The sequence below is a fragment of the Nicotiana tabacum genome, chromosome 10 (assembly GCF_000715075.1).
Source record: "Nicotiana tabacum cultivar K326 chromosome 10, ASM71507v2, whole genome shotgun sequence".
NCBI classification, from domain to species: domain Eukaryota; kingdom Viridiplantae; phylum Streptophyta; class Magnoliopsida; order Solanales; family Solanaceae; genus Nicotiana; species Nicotiana tabacum.
In genome coordinates, this window is record NC_134089.1 from 87,523,097 (window position 1) to 87,546,662 (window position 23,566).

The 23,566-nt window shown below is 37.7% G+C and overlaps 1 protein-coding gene across 1 annotated transcript; it reads right to left on the bottom strand.

Moving 5' to 3' along the window:
* Positions 1-10,432: 10,432 nt before the first annotated feature.
* On the bottom strand, positions 10,433-12,862 carry LOC107807460 (heavy metal-associated isoprenylated plant protein 41-like). Its single transcript, XM_016631858.2, has 3 exons — positions 12,764-12,862; positions 12,441-12,639; positions 10,433-11,579 (listed from the first exon to the last, which is right to left on the bottom strand). The coding sequence occupies exons 2-3, from the start codon at positions 12,623-12,625 to the stop codon at positions 10,871-10,873; spliced, it is 894 nt and encodes a 297-aa protein (XP_016487344.2). The 5' UTR covers positions 12,626-12,639; positions 12,764-12,862; the 3' UTR covers positions 10,433-10,870.
* Positions 12,863-23,566: the final 10,704 nt, after the last annotated feature.

Sequence of the window (23,566 nt, forward strand, 5' to 3'; positions counted from 1 at the left end):
TCAAGCTTATTCCTTACCGACAGCACGTGGAAGATCTCGGCAAGCGATTCAACTCAATAGAGTTCAGGTACATCCCGCAATGTCACAATGAACTAGCTGATGCGCTTGCCACTTTAGCTTCAATGTTACCTTATCCAAGCAACGCCCACATCGATCCCTTAGAAATCCAAATCAGGGAAAGACACGGTTACTGTAATGTAATCGAGGCAGCACCAAATACCCAACCATGGTACCATGACATCAAAAAGTTTCTGAAAGCTCAAGAATACCCCGAGCAAGCCAGTGGAGACCAAAAGAGAACCATTAGGCGGCACGCGAGTGGTTTCTTTTTGAGTGGGGATGTCTTATACAAGAGAACTCCGGACCTCAATTTATTAAGATGTGTTGACACAGAAGAGGCTGGAAGAATCATGCATGGGGTGCACGTGGGAGTATGCAGGCCCCACATGAACGGGTATGTTTTAGCAAAGAAAATCCTTCGAGCGGGTTATTACTGGATGACCATGGAAAAGGACTGTTTTAGTTTCGTTCAGAAGTGTCATCAGTGTCAGGTGCACGGTGATTTGATTCATGCACCTCCCACAGAACTGCATCCCATGTCTGCACCTTGGCCATTTGTCGCCTGGGGCATGGACGTCATTGGGCCAATTGAGCTAAAAGCCTCAAATGGACACAGATTCATACTAGTTGCCATTGACTACTTTACAAAATGGGTTGAAGCAATCACTCTCAAGTCTGCCACCAAGAAAGCTATGGTAGATTTCGTGCACTCCAATCTTATCTGCCGTTTTGGCATTCCTGCAACTATTATCGCAGACAATGCTGCAAACTTGAATAGTCATTTGATGGGGGAGATATGTGAGCAATTCAAGATAATGCACCGGAACTCTACTCCTTATCGGCCTAAAGGCAATGGTGCCGTTGAAGTAGCAAACAAAAACATCAAAAAGATTTTGAGAAAGATGATTCAAAGTTCCCAGCAGTGGCATGAAAAGCTGTCGTTTGCATTATTGGGATATCGCACTACTGTGCGCACATCAATTGGAGCGACCCCGTATCTTTTGGTTTATGGCACGGAAACCGTAATACTCGCCGAGGTCGAAATCCCCTCTCTCCAAATCATTGTTGAAGCCGAAATTGAAGACAGTGAGTGGGTTAAAACCCGTCTGGAACAATTAACCTTGATCGATGAAAAACGAATGGTTGTGGTCTGCCACGGGCAGTTGTACCAACAAAGAATGGCTCGTGCCTATAACAAGAAAGTGCGACCTAGAAATTTTGAAGTGGGGCAACTCGTTTTAAGGCGTATTCTTCCCCATCACCAGGAAGCAAAAGGAAAATTCGCTCCTAATTGGAAGGGCCCATACGTCATCAGAAAGATATTGCCAAGAGGAGCATTGTATCTGGGCGATATCGAAGGAAATGATCCTGAAGCAGCTGTAAATGCGGATGCGGTCAAAAGGTACTATGTCTAATCCTTCTGCAACAATAACATTATCCGATTGGGATGACGAAGACTTTCATTCTCGTTACCCTAAACACTCCAATCCTTTGCTAACCCTTTGAGCCGTTTACTTTTCTTTCATTACCCTCTTTGGAACCTGAAAGTGTCGCCAAAAAAAAGGAGAAAACAAAACAGAAAAACAAAAGAAAAATCAAAAAACAAAGTTGGCCTGAACTACGTCTGACTTGATTCTGAAAGGATACATAGGCAGCCTCTCTCTGGGGTTCAGTCACACCAAAACAAAAATCCAATTTTCCCTGAAGTTGAAACTAGGGCAGATGTTATAATAGTTCAACCACGGGCACACCAAATGGTTCCGAAGTTGTAATTTCATCCACAATTCTTTTTACCAAAAACCAAGTACAAGTCCTTCGGATCAATTGCCAAAGGCGGGGGAAACCAAGAAATATCATGGTTGGAAGCCGATGCATTCTAAAATTGAGAGAAATAAAATGAGAGAGTCTTGTCAGTGAAAACCTTCGGGCACCATGAGGCGACGAGAGTAGAGAAACCAAGAATGAGAGAGTGCGTTTAGTGAAAACCCGCAAAAAGTACTATCGGGCGACGGTGAGAAGAGAAATGAGAGAGGTCAACTAGCGAAAACCCGCAAAGGGCGTTGTCGGCCGAAAAGATGATTTCACCACAGAAAGTTTTGGCAAGGTTCCCTGGTTGGGAAACATAGATCCGTTTTGGTTCATAAGGAAATGCAAGTTTGTGAGGTTCGGGCATCCAGTCCAAAAAGCATGTCATGTCAGTTTAAAGCCAGCATGCACCTTATATAAGTCCTTTCTTTTCCCATGAAAGGGACGCTTCTATTTTAAATTCGTTTTTCCGCTCTTTGTTTACCTTTCCTTGAATCCCTTTCGGCTTAACCCTAAATTCCAAAATGTGTTAGAAAGAAAAGGTGGCAGGACCAGTTTCACAGAGCTCCGTCTGGCAAGAGGTGAAGAAAATACCCAGCCTCAGTGGTGCGTCAGTCCAATCCCGACTGATCATGATGTTTGATTACCTCCAAAGTAAAGGCATTGAAAAAAAAGAAAAAAAAAGAAGAAAGTCAAAGGCAAAGGTCTGGAAAGTGGAATGAAAACCAAAGCCTTACACCGGCGAGTCATCATGAAATCCTGAAATCCGAGTCTGATCAGTTTGAAAGGGGGTCGCCTGTGAATCCAATCAATGGCGGAGTTTCTCAACAGAAATGAGGCCGGGACCAAGAAATTGGAATGATCAAGGCCACCGAACCAACCACCGTTTTCAAACTGACAATTGTTCTTTGTTTGGAAAATTGAAACAGGTGCAATCCAAAGCAACCGTGCAAGAAGCAGGTGCAACCAAAAGGGAAAAGAAATGCACAAGTGCAAGAAACATCTTTGCGGCAAGGAATCAACCCAAAAGGGAAGTTTCCTCCAAATTCTTTCCTGCATTTTTACTGAACAAAAAAATAATTAAAAAAACGAAAAGAGAAATAAGAAGAAAATTTCAAAAAAGGGGTTAGTTTAGAATCCCCAATATCAACCTATTTTTCGCCAACATTAGGGCTCCAATCCCTGAGTTGAGATTTTAAACATAGGGCCTCCATTCCCTAGTCATCTTTGCCAACATTAGGGCTCCAATCCCTGAGTTGAGATTTGAGACATAGGGCCTCCATTCCCTAGTCGCCTTTTGCCAACATTAGGGCTCTAATCCCTAAGTTGAGATTTTAGACATAGGGCCTCCATTCCCTAGTCGCCTTTGCCAACATTAGGGTTCCAATCCCTGAGTTGAGATTTTAGACATAGGGCCTCCATTCCCTAGTCACCTTTGCCAACATTAGGGCTTTAATCTCTGAGTTGAGATTTTAGACATAGGGCCTCCATTCCCTAGTCACCTTTGCCAACATTAGGGCTCCAATCCCTAAGTTGAGATTTTAGACATAGGGCCTCCATTCCCTAGTCGCCTTTTGCCAACATTAGGGCTTCAATCCCTGAGTTGAGATTTTAGACATAGGACCTCCATTCCCTAGTTACCTTTGCCAACATTAGGGCTCCAATCCCTAAGTTGAGATTTTAGACATAGGGCCTCCATTCCCTAGTCACCTTTGCCAATATTAGGGCTCGAATCCCTGAGTTGAGCAATTTTCTTTTAGCCGACATTAGGGCTCCAATCCCTGAGTTGAGCAATTTTCCTTTAGCCGACATTAGGGCTCCAATCCCTGAGTTGAGCGATTTTTCTTTTAGCCGACATTAGGGCTCCAATCCCTGAGTTGAGCAATTTTCCTTTAGCCGACATTAGGGCTCCAATCCCTGAGTTGTCGGCTCCAATCCCTGAGATGAGCAAGTTTCCTTTAGCCGACATTAGGGCTCCAATCCCTGAGTTGAGCGATTTTTCTTTAGCCGACATTAGGGTTCCAATCCCTGAGTTGCGTCTTTTAGACTTGAGGTTTCCAATCCCCTCATCAATTCTGTAGATTGTTATGGCAATTAACTCACGAAATTTTCCTAGTGAAACTGGGGCAGAAATTTTCGTTCGTTTGTTTGTTTCGTTGTCTGAGCAGGTTTGACCTCGAGGCACAGGGATCGAGATGACCTATGGAGTGAGTCTCAATCCAGAATAAAAGAAAGGAAGAAAAGAACAAAAGAAGATGAGCCCAAATACTGGAACAAACAAAGTGCGTATCGCTCAAAATATGATTGAAGTCACGAGCTCCGCCAATCCCGCTTCACTCAATGCTGCAGAAATAAACAAGCGCCTACAACTTGCGAGCATCAAGATTCAGATCGAAGTCTACAAGCAGAATCAGCTAAGACTCAAGATCAATTTGCGAAAGAATTATAGATAGGAATCTTGTAACTAATAGTTGATAGGCATAACTAGCTTAGTTTTAATTCTCCTTTGGTGTAACAAGGAGGTCATTAAAGCAGTAGTAACAACATGCAACAGCAGTAACAGCAGCATCGCAGTTCCATGATAGTCCTAACTACTAAAACTTCTCGAATATTGACCTGATTCCTGTTTAGCCCAGGATATGTATGAAGCCTTTGAAGCAAAGGTTCAGTCAAATCTTTTTCAAAAAAATGTTTCACACGGAGTACTCGGATGGGAAAAAATCGCTCACTTTATCTTTGCACGAAAACTCTTCGTGTTTTCGGAAAAAGAGGGGCAGCTGTAAGCACGTGATTTTTGCCCTATATGAGAATCACTCCCCAAAAATTCCAAAAAATAAAACAATTTTTTGTTTGTTTGCAATTATTGTGAATTTTGGGTTATTTTTCTTATATTGTTTGCATTTGTCTGTGCATGTTTATTTGCTAAATTAATAAAAAATACAAAAATATGTCGCATTTGCATTTAGGATTTAAGTTTGCAATTATGAGTAATTAAGTTTGTTTTACAAGAATAAAAATTACAAAAATAGGCATCTTTTGCATTTTTAGTCTTTAATGTCCAAATTGGGTGATTGTATTTTAATTGTCATTTTTCATTTTATATGATAATTGTTGCTAGGAATTAATTAGTATTTTAATAAGTTAATTTAGTTTGTAACTTAATTTAGAATTTTTTAGTTTTAGAAAGTAAAAGAAAAGAAGCAATAAAAGAGGAAGAAAATCGGATTGGGCCACCTTCTAATTTAAATCAACCATGGCCCAAACCAAATAAACTCCTACCGGGTCGACCCGACCCAGTCTGCCCCATAACCCAAACTAATCCCAGCCCACCCCCATTTTCATTTTTTTTTCATTTTTCCAACCCTAAAAAACCCTAAACTGTCCGCCCCCCCTTCTTCTCTTTCTCCAAACCAAGCTCCCTCCCATGGCTACCCTTTCCCCTTCACGTCCCAACAGCCCTCTCACCCCCATGGCAGCTGCTACCCAAGCTCCTTCGTCTTCTTCGTCGTCGAGCTTCCCCTTTGTCGAGCTCTAGCCATGAACAACCCCTCGTCGACCTCCAGCCATGCAACCACCACCAGTTTCATCCAAACGACCACCTCCCTACCACCTCCCTTCACACAGCCCAGTCTCACCGCCGACCCATCTCCAGCAGCCGTTGTTGTTGCTTCATCTTCTCTTCGCCCTCTCCAGTCGCGAAGCTCCATGTCCAGCAGCCACTGTTGCTGCTTCACCTCAACATACACACACACAGCCTCACATCCAAACAACCATAAAACCAAACGCAGCTGCTTCTTCTTCAACCCATCGCACGAGCAAATAACCAGTCCGCCTCCTGTCTCCATGCCAGTTTTGATTTCTGTCTCATCATGGAGTTCGTGTGTGCTTTCATTGGTTCGAGCCTGACTAAGAGCTGCCATCTGCTCAAGGGCTCGTTTGGTTTTGTTTGACTCCGTCGTTGTTCGTCGTTCACTGAGGTCCAGTCGAGTTCGTCGTTGATCCGATCCGGTTAGTTGGTTTAAGTTTTAGTTCTGTCCGAATCTTGTTTGATATTTTTGGATTTGAAATCAGTATATGTTTGATTCATTTCTTGATTATTTCTTCAGTTTGTTTTTGTTTAGTTTAATATAGAAGTGTGTTGGTTATAATGTTGTTAGATTTAATTGGAAGTTCAATTGATTTTTTGAGTTTAGTGATTTGAATCTACTTGTTTGTTATTGTTGTTGAATCTGAAAGTAGTTTTGTTGTTAAAAGAAAAAATAAAATAAAAATATTGTTTAGTCAAAATAATTCCAGTTGTTTCTTTGTTGTTCATCATTTAGTTTGAATTTGTTGTTTGAATTGGTTATAACTGTTGTATTTTGGTTAGAATTGATTAGGCGAATTGGTTATAGCTGATGGGGGTAGAATGGTAAATTGCAGTATTTTTCAGGGGTAAAATGGTAATTTCAGTAAGTTCGGAGGGGTATTTTTGGAATTAAAAATTTGAACCATTATTTAATCTGAGTGCTCCGTCCATTAGGCATTAATAATATTACAATAGTACATGGTGGGGGACAAGACATTATAGAGTGAGAATAATGCATTTGTTTAATATAGTGGAGGACAAGACATAATGGAGTGGGAATAATGTATTTGTTTAATATCGTGAGGGACAAAACATGTAGGCATGAGGAACAAAGGAATTAAATAAGAAAAACATTAAGTAGTTGGGGCAAGACATGCAATTATGGGAATATTTCGGGTTAGTGGTTCAAGACAAGAGTCTTGGTTATAAATAGAGTCATTTTTTACACAGTGTAGGAAAAGGAGGAGAAAGTTGAGAGAGTTGACTGAATTTTGAGAAATCAGAATTTGAGAGCAAAAAGAGAAAAACAAGCTGAACTTTTACTTGAATAATTTCAGGTTGCTTTTCCTTGAGTGTTATTCAAAAATCAGTAAACTATTGTGTCTTGTATCCGTCTCTCTTCTGCTTTGACTGTGATTGCATTCTGGTACTGCTGGTTTTCAATTTGTTACTGGGTTATTCTACTAGTCGTTACTGGTTTTGCTGTTGCTAACCTATTGTTGCTGTGTATTTACGCTACTGCTGCTTCTACTGATCTTCCTCTTCTTTTACTTCCAATACCAGGTACATGGCCGTAACCTTATCGATATTGTAAGCTGAAATGTGAAAGCATGAATACATATGAAGAATGAAACTTTGAAGTTTTAATTTTGTTTTTTTTTCTTTGCCTCTTTTACTGATTGTGTTTAGGTTATCTCATGTATTATTATTTTGTAAATTTCGGTTGCTTTGCATAACTAGGCATCTTGTAGTGATGTATTAAATAATACTCTGTTTTAGTTTAGTTATTAGGTAGTATATGTTTAAGCATGCTCATTACTGTCAAACTGTTTAACAATTGGAGTAAGAGAAAAATAACATAAGTTGGTCTTTAGTAAATCGGCTTGGCAAAACTGGTCAGTTCACTAGCTTGAAGGTTTTAATATTGTCAACAGTAGGTTAATCGTGAACATGTAGCTAAATTTAGTTAAAACATGAATTTAAATTAATTTCGTGAATTAGACATTATGGCATGATTTGAGTTCAAACAAGACGAGTTAACGTTTGAGTTTAATAAATTTTCGAATATGCATTAGTAATTAAGATTGATTCTAGTTTCAAATAGTCGTAAATAATTAATTCCAACGGTTCAAGTCATCTAACAATGCGAGTTTAATATAGTTATAGGATAATTAGTTTCTTTTGAACATATTATTTGTCGATTCCGTAGTTTATTTATAATTTCAATTTTAATAATATTCCTTTCCGTTAACATTTGTCTTAATCTAGCATTTAATATGTTACGCCCTTTTTTTAAGCATGTAACTAATTAGGATTTTTTCTCTTTTATTTTAGAAACGAATTTAATAGAAATGTAGTAACTTTAGGATATCCTTAAAATAAATGAGGCGAGCCTCGCCAAACAAAGACGCATAAACTGCGGGGCCCTCAATAGATGTTAATAATTACTTAGATTTCGAGAGTGTCCATTTAGCGAACTTCACGACTTTCCCCAAAGATAATAACACGTTAGACTCTTTAGACGCGATTTTAATTAAATTACATGCTTAAATTCGGGTGCGCATTTATGTGACCCAAATCCAAATCTCAACGGAGTCGGAACGTATTAACAACCACGGGTGCATTGATTGTGACGTGGTTCGAGATGCATTTCACGACGTTGCAATTCTATTAAAATAAATAAATAATAAAAGCAGTTTAAACTTAATAAAAGCACACAAGTCATGTATAAAAATCAGATATTTAGCCATTACAATAATTTAAGCGACTGTGCTAGAACCACGGGATTCGGGGGTGCCTAACACCTTCCCTCGGATCAACAGAATTCCTTACTTAGAATTTCTGGTTCGCAGACTTCATTTGGAAAGTCGAATATTTTCCTCGAATTGGGACTCAAGATAAACCGGTGACTTGGGACACCAAAAGCCAAACCTTTCCCAAGTGGCGACTCTGAATTAAATAAATAATCCCATTTCGAATATTGTCATTTAAATTGGAAAAACTCCCTCACGCATTTATCCTTCGGGGCAGGTGCGCAAAAAGGAGGTGTGACAACAGTATATCTATAAAGTAAAAATATAAAAAATGACAGTTTTAGATTAAAAAAATAGCCAAAGGTTAGAACAATAGAACCTGATTCAATTGATAAATTGATCCCAAATAACTTGTTAATACTTTTGTGCTTGAAAACTTGTAAAATCATTCTTGTAGAAAATCAGTCCCAAGTACAATATGTAGAAAAAGAAATGCTTGAAAAGAAAGAAAAATTTATCATTAATTTTTTTTTATACTTGCCAACTTTGTATATTATCCACAAAGAAGGATCATAAGAGTCTTGTAGTTCTTTTGATAGGAAGGAATAAGAATTATCATAAAGCTTTTAACGAAGAAAAGAAGAAGGCAAGAAGGTCTCAACTTTGTAGTTGTGAAAAAATATGAAAAAAAAGAAGTCAATCCCAAAAAGACAAAGACGGTAAAAAGTAACAATTCATATCCCCAATATGCAATAATGGTAAAAGTAAACTTTTATTTTCCTTTTCCACAGTAAAATTATTGTTGTTCACATTAAATATTTAAATTTTCTAAAAGGAAAATAAATATATAAACCTAAAACTACTAAAAAGTGGGGCCTTCAAATTTATGGGACCTAAAGCCCTTGCCTTACCTGCCTTGGGGTTCAGCCGCCTCTGGTTATGACATACTTCTTCCGTTCACTTTTACTTGCATGTATACTAAAAATAGATTTTTATTTTTACTTGTCACTTTACGCATATCAAGAGAAAATAATTTTTTGTTGGTGTTATACCCACAATATTTATTACTCATTTTAAATCATTTTTTCAAATCCAATAAAATATGTCTCAATTAATATGGGTATCATGGTAAATTATGCACTTTATTTATTATTTCTTAAGGGTCGTAAAAAATCAAAATGTGCCAAGTAAAAGTGAACAGATGGAATATTTCTTAAAATTTGGCAATGGACTTTTGCATTTTGCTGGTTCAACTCTTGGATCAAATTAAAGGGTGTTTCCGTGTTTTGAAACCCACAAATAATGCACGATGCTGTAAAAAAGTTACCTATATATTGGCTTCTAAGCAACGTCGTAGTGTAAATTTTATTTGAACTGCCAGTGCAAATTAGATAAGTTATTAATGACATCTCTGTTTCCTGTCTATAAAATGCATAATGCCGAATAGCATTTAAATCAATTTGTTTGCATGCAGAACCTAAAGAAAACAACTAGCACATTCTTTAAATCATTCTGATCGTTTCATGATTTTATTTTTCTTCCATAAGCTTTTTATTTCGTGCAGTTGAAGCTTTCTATTACGTTTTGGCAGCACAGAGACCTTAGCCCTGAATATATAACACTACAAATGAGAAACACGAATATGACGCGACCTACGATTATTGTCATGGCGATTCAAGCGTTTCCCATAATATCAAAACAATAGACTGCATCATTTCTTTATTCTTGGGCATTACTATTGTTGCAGCATGCATGCAACTTCTAGGATGTTACGTTATATATGGATTGTATCTGCACAAAATGGTTTCTCCAGTAGACATTGCATTTTATCTCAAGACTTGAGTACCACTAGTGATTGTTGAATTCACAAGTCTAGCAGTGTTAAAAAATAAATAAAACAAAATTTTAGTAGTGTATGTTATGCAGCCGGAATACTTTCATCTGGCATTGATTCTCAAGACCCCACTAAACACATAAAAATAGTAAACTTAGATTTGTAACCAAAATTGCGAAGTAACGCTGGTTTCTCTTTCTTCCTTTCCTCCTCCCCCAAAACCACCACCAGAAATATCATATCCAACATTTAGTATTGAATGAAATAAGTGCGAACAATCGAACGAATCTTAAGCAAAGAAAGATCTCATTTTAAAAACACACAGTAGCACATAAATTTGCAATAAGTATACTATAAATGAAGAGCATACATATATCAGTTGATAACAATTGACTAAGCAGAAAGTAAAATCTCAAACTATTCATTCTTGATAGTTGACTCGTAAGCAGAACACTAAACATGCATTTCTTAAAGTATAATTCACAGAATGTATTTTATTACAGAATGTTTCTACCTTATACTCTACATGAATACGTGGGGAGTGGGCAGCTGAAATACTCAACAGAAATTGATATCAATAAAACTACCATATCTTGCAAAATCGAACTCATAAAATCTTGGTTAAAGCACATCGACCCTTGCCACTTAAGCCTAGACAAAAATCAAATTAGTAGAGCAATTCACTTAGTCGCCCATAACTCAACCGTATCAAACTACCTCTCTCTATAGAGAACATTGGTTTGTGATTAAATTCTTTCAGTAAGAAAGAGAGATATATGGAGAATAGTACTTGACCAACAAACAGATAACTTGCATATGCATACCTAGTATTCACTGTACAGACATAATTTATAGGTAATATCTCATACCCTGTAGCTCATACAGCCTTCGATCAAGATCTTGCAGCTTCTGTTGTAACCTGGAAATTCTTGACCAGCTCCAAAAATGAAGCTTTTCCAAAATTTCAAGGTAATCTTCCGAGCTGTACATCAAAGAACCACGATGCAGGGCTTGACGAACTTCAACTTCAACATCAATGTCCTTTCTTCCAAATGTTTCTTGAATATAACTAAAATACTCCTTGAAGATCCTAAAACATTCACTTCTGGGGTCATGCCTTTCAGGTAAACCAGCATGACATGGAAAACCATTCATGTCATTGACATAAGTTGGAGAATTTCTACTACTGTCAGTCCAACTTAGTTGCCGCTGAATGGAGTAAATCGGAGAGCTTCTGGAGCTCTTTCGTTTGTTTTGTTTCGTTCTTTGCATATTCTTATGAGATGGATCGAATATAAACTTGAAGGTACAACACTCACCCAATGGAAAAGACTCATCACATTTATTACCACCTCCTCTTTTATTGTTGTAACCAGGGTAATTTTTAATGTTGAAATTAGCAGACTCGATACAAGTCAAGGAGTGCACTGATGCAAGTCCAGCAAGATCCCAACAGCAGAATGGATGAGTCGTCTTATGGGTAACATGAACTTCACCATCTGGTCGCAACCTTTTCCTTGCACTCCCGAAAAATTTTACCACAAGATTCCTATGAAGGCTGCAAATAGAACAAAATTAAGGCACGCATTACATTAAGAAAAGGCAAAATCAGGTGAAAAGGCTAATTAAGCAACTAATATAGAGGACAAAAGAGCTAAAACTTTCAGCATACAAAATTTATTCCCCTCCCAGTATGATCAAATAAACTGATCACAAAAATCAAAAGGGCTTAGATTAAAGAAAACATTTACAATATTTGATTCCTTTGATTGCAGAAAACAAATTTGTCTTTTAAGGGTATAACTCCTCTACAAACTTTAACTACATATCACTTGAGCCACTCTTCACTATGGATATCTTAAACACCCTTCTGGTACTCCACACTTATTGTCTTCGAGTCGCATTTAGTAGTTACAATATTGGTAAAATGTGTATATTTATCCAAAATATGTGTTGTAGGTGGTGAGCAGACGCACCCCAATAGCCAAAGACAAAAGATTCATATGAGAGAATACAAGTAAACAAGCCTCTACTTGAACTAATTGAGTAAACCATCGACCGGAGTTCCACGGTCATACCATAAATCTACCTCTATCTATCCATCCTCCTCCTTGTACTAATTGAGTAAACCATTTAAAGTAGTTGCACGTACAACTTGGTTATTTCATTGGGTACCTGCTAGCTCCCATCAACACAGGTACGACGAAAATAGTTAACGTCTTTCTTTTATGAGTTTTGAACTATGGGCCCCTAGAGTTTTTATCCACTTTATTGATCACTAAACGCTACCGTTAGGTTCAAATTCCACCTTCTACTCATATACCTTCAACAATTCCAACGGAAAACATATAAACAGAGTTTAAACCACGTAATAAGAAATGTATACTACTATTTAATAACTAAAAAAAAGGATCCATACTGGATAAGACGATTAGAACTCTCACTGCCATGGAAACCTGCATGAGGGAAGTTAAAGATGACTCGATCGAATTTCCGATTTGCAAGATCAGGATGAAGCTGCATTTTTGTAGCATCCACACCGTGCAATACTGTTCCTCCCAAAGACTTTAACTTTTCTAAGTTCGATTTCCCATTCTTGTACATTTTGATCACCTCGTCTAAAAAGACAAAAAAGGGGTAAACAACAAAATTTCGGATTTTGCAAAAAAGAAAAACCTCATCAAATATTAAGTAAAATAAAAACAACCCAGGAAGTTCATAGAGTGAAAATTGATATAATACCATAAGATTGAAGAGAGGAAGCAACAATGTTGGAAGCGGAGCCAAAAGCAAGAGCTAAACAGAGAGAAAAAGAGAAGTCTCCTTTGTTGAAGTTTGGCAAATTTGTCCCACATCGGTGGGCTCTTGAAATTTGGGGGAATTTTTCCCCTATAAAAGAAGGCATAATGTTCAGGATTTAAACACACCTCTCATTTGTCTTCTCATCTGTTTAAGGCATTTGTATCTTCTCTCTTTAGTATTATTTCACTTGTATTTTTGGAGTGGAATAAAATATTGGTTGTGTCCGAGGAGTAGGCAAAATTAGCCGAACCTCGTAAATTCTGGTGTTCCCTTTATTGTTGCTTTGTTGTCTTATTTATTATTTGGTGGCTGTCATAAATTTTGATATAGTAGTTGTGACTTATTCACACTCTATACATTTGGCTTCCGCAACAATTGGTATCAGAGCCAAGGTACTGTCTAAGTATGCTCTGTGGTTGCAGCATAGTCTGATCTTCCACATCAGAAAAGATTTATCTTGGTAACTGAGTCAAGGTTCTGTCTGAGTATGCTCTGTGGTTGCAGCTTAGTCTGATCTTCCACAACAGAAAAGGAAATAATCTTGATTTGTGTCGTCAGCTATTAAATAATATTTGTGTCAAAGATGGGAGACAATAAACAAGAAGAATCTACATCAAGTGTCAACAATACGTCATCATTGGCATCTTCGCTTATGACAAGAATTGTGTCAAATGCGAAATTTGCGGTCGAAATATTTGACGAGTCCGGACATTTTGGGATGTGGCAAGGCGAGGTTCTAGATGTCCTTTTTCAACAAGGGCTAGATCTGGCCATTGAAGAAAAGAAACCAGATGTTATTGGAGAAGAAGATTGGAAGATTCTCAACCGTGTTGCTTGCGGTACCATTCGATCCTACCTTGCTAGAGAGCAGAAATATCCATACACAAAGGAAACTTCTGCAAGTAGATTATGGAAAGCACTGGAGGATAAATTTTTGAAGAAAAACAGTCAAAATAAATTGTACATGAAGAAGAGATTGTTTCACTTCACCTATGTTCCTGGTACCACGATGAATGAACATATCACCAGTTTCAATAAGTTGGTTACAGATTTGCAAAATATGGATACAACTTATGATGATGGTGATTTGGCCTTGATGTTGTTGGCGTCACTTCCTGATGAGTACGAGCACCTTGAAACTACTCTACTCCATGGAAATGACGAAGTTTCTCTCAGAGAAGTTTGTTCGGCTTTGTACAGCTATGAACAAAGAAAGCGAGAAAAACAGAAAGGCGGAGAAGGAGAAGCACTATTTGTGAGGGGTCGTCCTCAAAATCAAACGAGGACAAAGAAGGGAAGATCCAAGTCAAGATCCAGACCCAGCAAAGATGAATGTGCCTTTTGTCGAGAAAAAGGGCACTGGAAGAAAGACTGTCCGAAGTTGAAGAATAAGGCCAAATATAATAATGGAAAGGCCATTATGGATTCAAATGTAGCTGATTGTGATGATTCAGACTTCTCATTAGTTACAACAGAGTCATTAACATCATCAGACATATGGTTGATGGACTCGGCTTGTAGCCATCATATGTGTCCCAACAGGGACTGGTTTGTGGAATTTCAAGAAGGAGAATATGGAGTCATCCACACAGCGGATAACAGCCCTCTTACCTCATATGGCATTGGTTCAATACGATTAAGGAACCATGATGGAATGATCAGAACATTAACAGATGTTCGATATGTACCGGATTTGAAGAAGAATCTCATCTCTGTGGGAGCCCTGGAATCAAAAGGGTTCAAAATCATTGCAGAAAATGGAGTGATGAGAGTATGCTCCGGTGCACTAGTGATAATGAAGGCTAATCGGAAGAATAATAATATGTACCGCTATCGTGGCAGTACAGTTATTGGGACAACGACAGTGACATCCAGTAACGACAAAGAGGCAGAAGCAACCAAGCTATGGCACATGCGCTTGGGACATGCTGGAGGAAAATCCTTGAAAACTCTATCAGATCAAGGATTGTTAAAAGGAGTAAAGGCTTGCAACTTGGAGTTTTGTGAGCATTGTGTCAAAGGGAAACAGACAAGGGTTAAATTTGGTACAGCGATCCATAATACTAAAGGCATTTTGGATTATGTACACTCTGATGTTTGGGGTCCTTCCAAAACACCTTCATTGGGTGGGAAGCACTATTTTGTAACCTTTGTTGATGATTTTTCTCGAAGAGTGTGGGTGTATACAATGAAAAACAAAGATGAAGTGCTGGGAATTTTTCTCAAATGGAAGACGATGGTGGAGAATCAAACAGGCAAGAGGATCAAGTGTATTCGCACAGACAATGGAGGTGAATACAAAAATGATCATTTCAATAAGGTCTGTGAAAATGATGGCATCGTCCGACACTTCACTGTTAGACATACACCACAACAGAATGGAGTGGCAGAACATATGAACCGGACCTTGCTGGAGAAGGTACGGTGTATGTTGTCCAATGCTGGCTTGGGCAAAGAATTTTGGGCTGAGGCAATTACATATGCATGCCACCTCATTAATCGTCTACCATCTGCTGCTATTGATGGCAAAACACCATTTGAAAAATGGTACGGAAAACCTGCTGTAGATTATAACTCTTTGCACGTGTTTGGCTCAACTGCATATTATCATGTGACAGAGTCAAAATTGGATCCAAGGGCAAATAAGGCTATTTTTATGGGAATTACTTCTGGAGTCAAAGGATATCGCTTATGGTGTCCTATGACAAAGAAAGTAATATTCAGCAGAGATGGTACCTTTGATGAATTTGCTATGGTAAATAAGGTAACAGAAGATACCAAACAAAATGAAGGTGCTTCTAAGCAGGTGGAGTTTGAGGGAAAATTTATTTTTCCTACACAAGAAGCAGAGGAGGAAACAAATGAAGATTACCCTCTGGAAGGAGAGCCAGTAGAGGAAATTCCAACTCAGGAATCTCAACAACAACTTGAATCAATAGCAACCAGCAGGCCAAAAAGAACAATAACGAAACCTGTTCGTCTCATAGAGACGGTTGCTTGTGCAACCTCAATTGTAGCTGATGATGTTCCTACTACTTATAAAGACGTTGTTCAAAGTTCAGAAGAAGATAAGTGGAGGATTGCCATGAATGATGAGATACAGTCCCTTCATCAGAATCATACATGGAGATTGGCCAATCTCCCGAAGGGAAAGAAAGCAATTGGGTGCAAATGGGTATTTGCAAAGAAGGAAGGATTTCTTAACCAAGTAGATGTTCGCTACAAAGCAAGATTGGTGGCCAAAGGATATGCTCAAAAGGAGGGAATTGATTACAATGAAGTGTTTTCTCCAGTTGTAAAACATTCCTCCATTAGAATTATGTTGGCTTTGGTAGCACAATTGGATTTGGAACTAGTTCAGATGGATGTAAAAACTGCGTTTTTACATGGAAACTTGGAGGAGGAAATCTACATGACTCAGCCAGAAGGATTCAAAGTTGCTGGAAAAGAAAATATGGTGTGCAAACTTGAAAAATCGTTGTACGGATTGAAACAATCTTCTAGACAATGGTACAAGCGATTTGACGAGTTTATGTTGCGGCAAAGGTACAAGAGAAGCAAATACGATCATTGTGTGTATTTGCACAAGCTTAAAGATGGTTCCTTTGTATATCTTCTCCTATATGTTGATGATATGTTGATAGCTTCCAAGAATTTGGAAGAAATTGATAAGTTGAAGATTCAACTGAAGAAGGAGTTCGAGATGAAGGATTTGGGTGAGGCAAAGAAAATTCTTGGCATGGAGATAATTAGAGATAGACGTTTAAAGAAACTCTGTTTATCTCAAAAGGAATATTTGAAGAGAGTACTTCAACGTTTTGGCATAGATGACAAGACTAAGCCAGTTAGTACTCCACTTGCTTCCCATTTTAAGCTAAGTACTACTATGTCGCCAATGGATGAAGCTGAACGAAAGTATATGTCAAAGGTACCATACGCAAATGCTGTTGGTAGCTTGATGTATGCAATGGTTTGCACAAGGCCTGACATTTCACAAGCTGTTGGAGTTATTAGCAGATATATGCACAATCCAGGGAAGGAGCATTGGCAAGCTGTGAAGTGGATTCTACGGTATATTCATAATACTGTAGATGTCGGGTTAGTTTTTGAGCAGGAAGACAATCAGTCTGTAGTTGGATATTGTGACTCAGATTTTGCGGGTGATCTGGACAAACGAAGATCAACTACTGGTTATGTGTTTACTTTTGCAAAGGCACCAGTTAGTTGGAAGTCTACTTTGCAGTCAACAGTTGCTTTGTCTACAACAGAGGCAGAGTACATGGCTATTACAGATGCTGTGAAAGAGGCAATTTGGCTTCAAGGATTGCTAAAGGAGCTTGGTGTTGAACAAAAAAGTATCACAATTTTTTGTGATAGTCAAAGTGCTATTCAATTAGCGAAGAACCAAGTTTATCATGCAAGGACGAAGCACATTGATGTTCGGTATCATTTCGTACGAGAAATCATAGAAGAAGGTGGAGTCACGGTGAAGAAAATTCATACTACAGAGAATCCTGCTGATATGCTGACAAAGGTGGTGACTGCGGTCAAGTTTCAACATTGTTTGGATTTGATCAACATTGTTGAAAACTGAAGATTAAAGATGAAGACACAATCAAAATTTGTTATTGAGAGAAAATTGAAGATGTGGAATTTTGCCAAGGTGGAGATTTGTTGAAGTTTGGCAAATTTGTCCCACATCGGTGGGCTCTTGAAATTTGGGGGAATTTCCCCCCTATAAAAGAAGGCATAATGTTCAGGATTTAAACACACCTCTCATTTGTCTTCTCATCTGTTTAAGGCATTTGTATCTTCTCTCTTTAGTATTATTTCACTTGTATTTTTGGAGTGGAATAAAATATTGGTTGTGTCCGAGGAGTAGGCAAAATTAGCCGAACCTCGTAAATTCTGGTGTTCCCTTTATTGTTGCTTTGTTGTCTTATTTATTATTTGGTGGCTGTCATAAATTTTGATATAGTAGTTGTGACTTATTCACACTCTATACATTTGGCTTCCGCAACATCCTTCACCCACTAAGAGTATTTCATAAAATGAAGAATAATGTTGTATCCTTTTCTCTTCTTCTTCTTCTTCATCACTGATCACTCTTGGGTCGTCTGCCACTTGGTCTGCCATACTTGCGCAGTTCATTTTGTGGGCAAGGTGGTGACTCTGGTGTGTGCTTATGTACTCGGAAACCAAAGAAAGAAAACAGAATTTGAATTTTATGAGGAAGGATGGGCAATTGAATTACGATTTTGACATCATAGTACAACGTTTTAAGGGTAGGTTTGGCATGAAGAAATATGTTTCTTTAAAAAATAAGTACTACGGAGTATAGTTTTTTTAATACTTATTTTGTAACATTTGATAACAACAACAACAACAAAAACGACCCAGTATAATCCCACAAGTGGGGTATGAGGAGGGTAATATGTACTCAGACCTTACCCCTACCCCGAAGGGTAGAGAGGCTGTTTCCAGGAGACCCTCGGCTAAAAAAAAAGCAACAGGAGCCGATATATTAGTACCATAAAAATGCATAATACAATAACAGCAATATAAGAGATATGAAATACAGAATACGAAATAAATGGCTGGTATAGTAAAACTAGCAGGTAAAGCCCTGCATCAATAGACGATCAATGACATTCTTAGTCTAACTCCTAACTAGCTAGTCTCACTCTATTGTGTTGTAGAAATATTCACAACTTTCCCCTAACCTACAATCTTAATGCTCGACCTCCAAAATTCTCTGTCAAGGGCCATGTCCTCAGTAATCCTAAGTTGCGCCATGTCCTGTCTGATCACCTCTCCCCAATACTTCTTAGGTCGCCCTCTACCTCTCCGCGTGCCCACTACAGCCAGTCGCTCACACTTCCTCACTGGTGCATCAGTGCTCCTCCTCTTAATGTGCCCGAACCATCTGAGTCTTACTTCCCGCATCTTGTCCTCCATGGGGGCCACGCCCACCTTCTCTCGAATATCTTCATTCCTAATCTTATCCATCCTTGTATGCCCGCACATCCACCTCAACATCCTCATCTCTGCTACTTTCATCTTCTGGATGTGTGAGTTCTTTACCGACCAACATTCAGTTCCATATAACATGGCAGGCCTAACCACTGCTCTATAAAACTTACCTTTTAGTAACGGTGGCACTTTCTTGTCACACAAAACTCCCGACGCTAACCTCCACTTCATCCACCCCACCCCTATACGGTGTGTGACATCCTCGTCAATCTCCCCGATCCCCTGAATAACCGATCCAAGGTACTTGAAACTACCCCTCTTGGGAATGACTTGAGAGTCAAGCCTCACTTCAACTCCCGCTTCCGTCGGCTCAACTCCAAATTTGCACTCGAGGTATTCCGTCTTCGTCCTGCTCAACTTGAAACCTTTAGACTCAAGAGCATGTCTCCAAATCTCTAGCCTCTCGTTGACGCCGCCTCGTGTCTCGTCAATTAGAATAATGTCATCAGCAAATAGCATGCACCATGGCACCTCCCCTTGAATATGATGAGTCAGTGCATCCATCACCAGGGCAAATAGGAATGGGCTGAGCGCAGACCCTTGGTGCAACCCCGTAATAACTGGAAAGTGTTCAGAGTCGCCTCCTACTGTCCTAACCCGAGTCTTAGCTCCAGCATACATGTCTTTAATCACCCTAATATAGTCAACCGGGACCCCTTTATCCTCTAAGCAGCTCCATAAGACCTTCCTAGGAACCCTATCGTACGCTTTCTCCAGATCAATAAACACCATGTGGAGATCCTTCTTCCTATCCCTGTACTGTTCCACCATCCTCCTAATAAGGTGGATAGCTTCTGTGGTAGATCGTCCCGGCATGAACCCGAACTGGTTGTCTGAAATAGACACCGTCCTTCGCACTCTCATTTCTACCACTCTCTCCCAAACTTTCATGGTATGACTTAGTAATTTGATGCCCCTATAGTTGTTACAGCTCTGGACATCACTTTTGTTCTTATACAACGGGACCATTGTACTCCACCTCCACTCTTCAGGCATCCTATTAGTCTTGAATATAACACTAAACAATGCAGTAAGCCATTCCAAGCCTGCTCTACCCACACACCTCCACAGTTCAACTGGAATTTCGTCTGGCCCGGTAGCTCTGCCCCTTCTCATCTTACGCATTGCCTCCATGACTTCATCGATCTCAATGTCCCTACAATTACTTAATTCATGGTGACTGTCGGCATTTCTCAATTCCCCAAGTATAATATCCTGATCCCCTTCTTCACTTAAAAGTTTATGAAAGTAGGTCTGCCAGCTCCTCTTAATCTGGTCATCTCCCATCAAAACTTTGCCGTCATCATCTTTTATGCACCTCACTTGGTCCAGATCCCGAGTTGTCCTCTCTCTCGCCTTAGCGAGTCGGAATAACTTCTTCTCCCCATCTTTGTTCCTTAGTTCCTCATACAGACAAGCAAAAGCTGTCATCTTAGCCTCCGTCACTGCCATCTTCGTCTCCTTCCTAGCTAACTTATACCTTTGATTGTTCTCTCTCTTCTCCTCCTTGTCAGTGCTCCCTACTAACCGCATGTAAGCCGCCTTCTTTGCTTCCACTTTACCTTGGACAACTGCATTCCACCACCAATCTCCTTTGTGGAAAGCAGAAATTTAAGGTGATGGAAAGATTGTTGACGATGTCACATATTGTATTGGTGCGGATTGGATGAAATGGTGGCTCGCATCTGGTGTTTTGTGTGATAAGAATATGTCACCAAGACTTAAAAGCTAAGTTTTATAAAGTGGTGATTACACCGACTATATTGTATGAGACGGAGTATTGGCTAGTCAATAACTCTTATGTCTAGAAGATAGAGTAGCAGAAATAAGAATGCTGAGATGGATGTGTGAGCATACCAAGAGCGATAAAATTAAGAATAAAGATACATGGATAAGGTGGGAGCGGCCTCTGCGGTGGACAAAATGTGGGAAGCAAAGCTCAAATGGTTCAGGCATGTGAAGGTACATATATGCCCCAGTAAGGAGGTGTGAGAGGTTGGCTATGGTGGGCCTAAGGAGAGGTAGAAGCATGCCAAAAAAAATATTGGGGAGAGATGATTAAGCAGGACATGGAGCAACTGCATCTTAGTGAGGATATGACCCTTGATAGGAGGGGTTGGAAGTTAGAAATTAGGGTAGCAGGTTAATAGGTAGTCAAGTGTATCTCTTTCCCATATTAGTAGTATTAGTATTATTTTCATTTTTTCTAGATTTCTATTATTAGATGTTTCTTTCGCTTCGGTCATCTTACCATCTTATCTTACTATTGTTACAACTTATTTTTACTGTTTATTTTTTTGTCCTTAAACCGAGGTTTATCGAAAATAATTTCTCTATCTTCATAAAGTAAAAGTAAGTTTTGCGTACACACTATTCTCCCCAGATTTCACTTGTAGAATTAAACTGAATTTATTATTGTTGAATTAAACTAATTTTTTTTTTATCTTAAGCACATTTATGAATAATCTAGAAAATACTTTGAGCTTAAGGTGACGGTGGGATTGGGTGTGAGATGTGTTTGGGGGTTACGAGGAGAATATGGGGTAGTAACTAAACATGGAACATGGAAAATATCTTCCCGAAATTTTCGGTGTTTGGTCCATACCAAAGGGTAAATTTTTTATTTGCATCCTATATTTACATTACCTTATATAAAAGCAGAGCTAGAATTTTTATTAAATGAATGTTAAAATTCAAAGAAATAAATACATAAATAAGTTAAGGGGATTCAATATATAGAACATATATTTAAAAAAATTATTTTCCTTTCTAAATAGCATAATTTTTCGACAAATAAGTATCAATTGACATCTCTCGAGCTATGAGGCTCCGACACACTAAAATCGGACAAATTATATGTATTCATCTATTAATATGATGCAAACATCATATATAAGATAAGTTTTTACCTCCAAAATACCTAAATGAACGTTAATTGGGGGGGGGGGGGGGCAACAATATCATCACCCCAAGACTTTCGGGTAAGCTTTACTTTTGGAAGGAATAAATCAAAGAAATTTCAAATTACTGATGCAATTTATGAAACTGAAATTGGCTAGTATAAATTTGACACATGATATTAAGAGTCTGTTTGGAAAGCCACCATGTAATTGGAATTGATATAATTACTAGGGCAGTAATTACAACCTAGTACTTACATAGTTGTGTAATTACGACGATCTGTTTGTTTGTCATAGTATAATTACAGTGTAATTACAAGTTTACTATTTGGTTGCACAAGTGTAATTATACAATTAGATTAAATTTTAAATTAAGTAATTATCAAAACTTAAAAGTTAATATAATAAGTATATGCCTATAAATGTTTATAAGTATAAATGATATTATGTTTTGTATTTAAGATGTATATAATAAATATATTCCTATACATTAATTTAGTAATCATATATTTATAACTAATATTGTAAAAATAATTTTTATATATTTTTTAAATTAATAATATTTAGTATAGATACTTACAAAAATAAAAAAGAATACGTTTTGTAAGAACATCATGGAATTCATGTTTTATAAAATAAATTAATATTTACAAATATAATGTCATAACATTATTCAAATGTTTGACAAAACTAATCTATCAATTCTAACTAAAAATGAACAACATGCAATGTGAGCCAATATTACTAAAACAAGTAAATTTGAATCATGAATATAACACAATTTCAAAATTCAAAAAAAATAAAATAGTTTAACATATATCAAATTTCAATATAATAATAGTAAGTTCCAGTGCAACTTAATAATTAGGAAACATGATAAGTTTATAACCACATTCAACAATGAAATTTTACTTTAATTGCATCACTCATTATATGTCAAGTTTGTTAATGACTCATTATTTTTAATATTAGGAGGTGTAGTTTAAAAAAATAGAATAATAAAATAAATATAAAATAAAATATAGTAAGCAATTACATGGAATCACGAGAAGTAAAGATAGAGAAATAAAAGATAAATAATGTACAAAGAAGAATATATTTTATAATTTCAAAAGAAACTAAAAAGTAAAAATAAAATTAAAAAAATAAAATAATAGAAATAAAAAGTTATAAAGAAAATAAATTAAAATAAAAACAAAAAGGAAAGAAACTAAAAGGCAACCTTGTAATTACACAGTGTAATTACCATCAATTCTCATCTTCTCCTTGAGAATTGGAGAGTGTAATTACACCCCTCCAATTACATCCAATTCCATGCTGACCAAGTAATTACTTGGCCAAAAAAACATGTCAAACTGCATAATTACACCCAATTACACCCAAATTCATTTTCAAGGTGGCTTTCCAAACAAGCTGTAAATTTTGCTTCTTTTCCCAAGTATTCAGTTCATCAGTCGAATAAGTGACACTTGTTAAATGAGTCAAATTATTTTAAAAGTTTAAATTTGAATCAAATAAACTTAACAAACATACTAGCGATAGACTATAGTTATTGGATGGATTTTAGGAAAGCACTCTCCGATATGGCTAAATGAGATTACGTATCCAATTTTAGTTTTCCTATGGTTAAGATAACTTTGAATTTTGATCAAAAAAAATTAGACCGAAGTAAATGATATTAATCGGTGTAAGAATTTGTTTGAATGTGAGATTTTCTTTCTAAAGTTAGAGAGTGTCTTCCCAAAATTAATCCCTTTGATGGTTAGGATGCATGTTAAGCAAATTTACTCAAGATATTTTAAAAATTAAT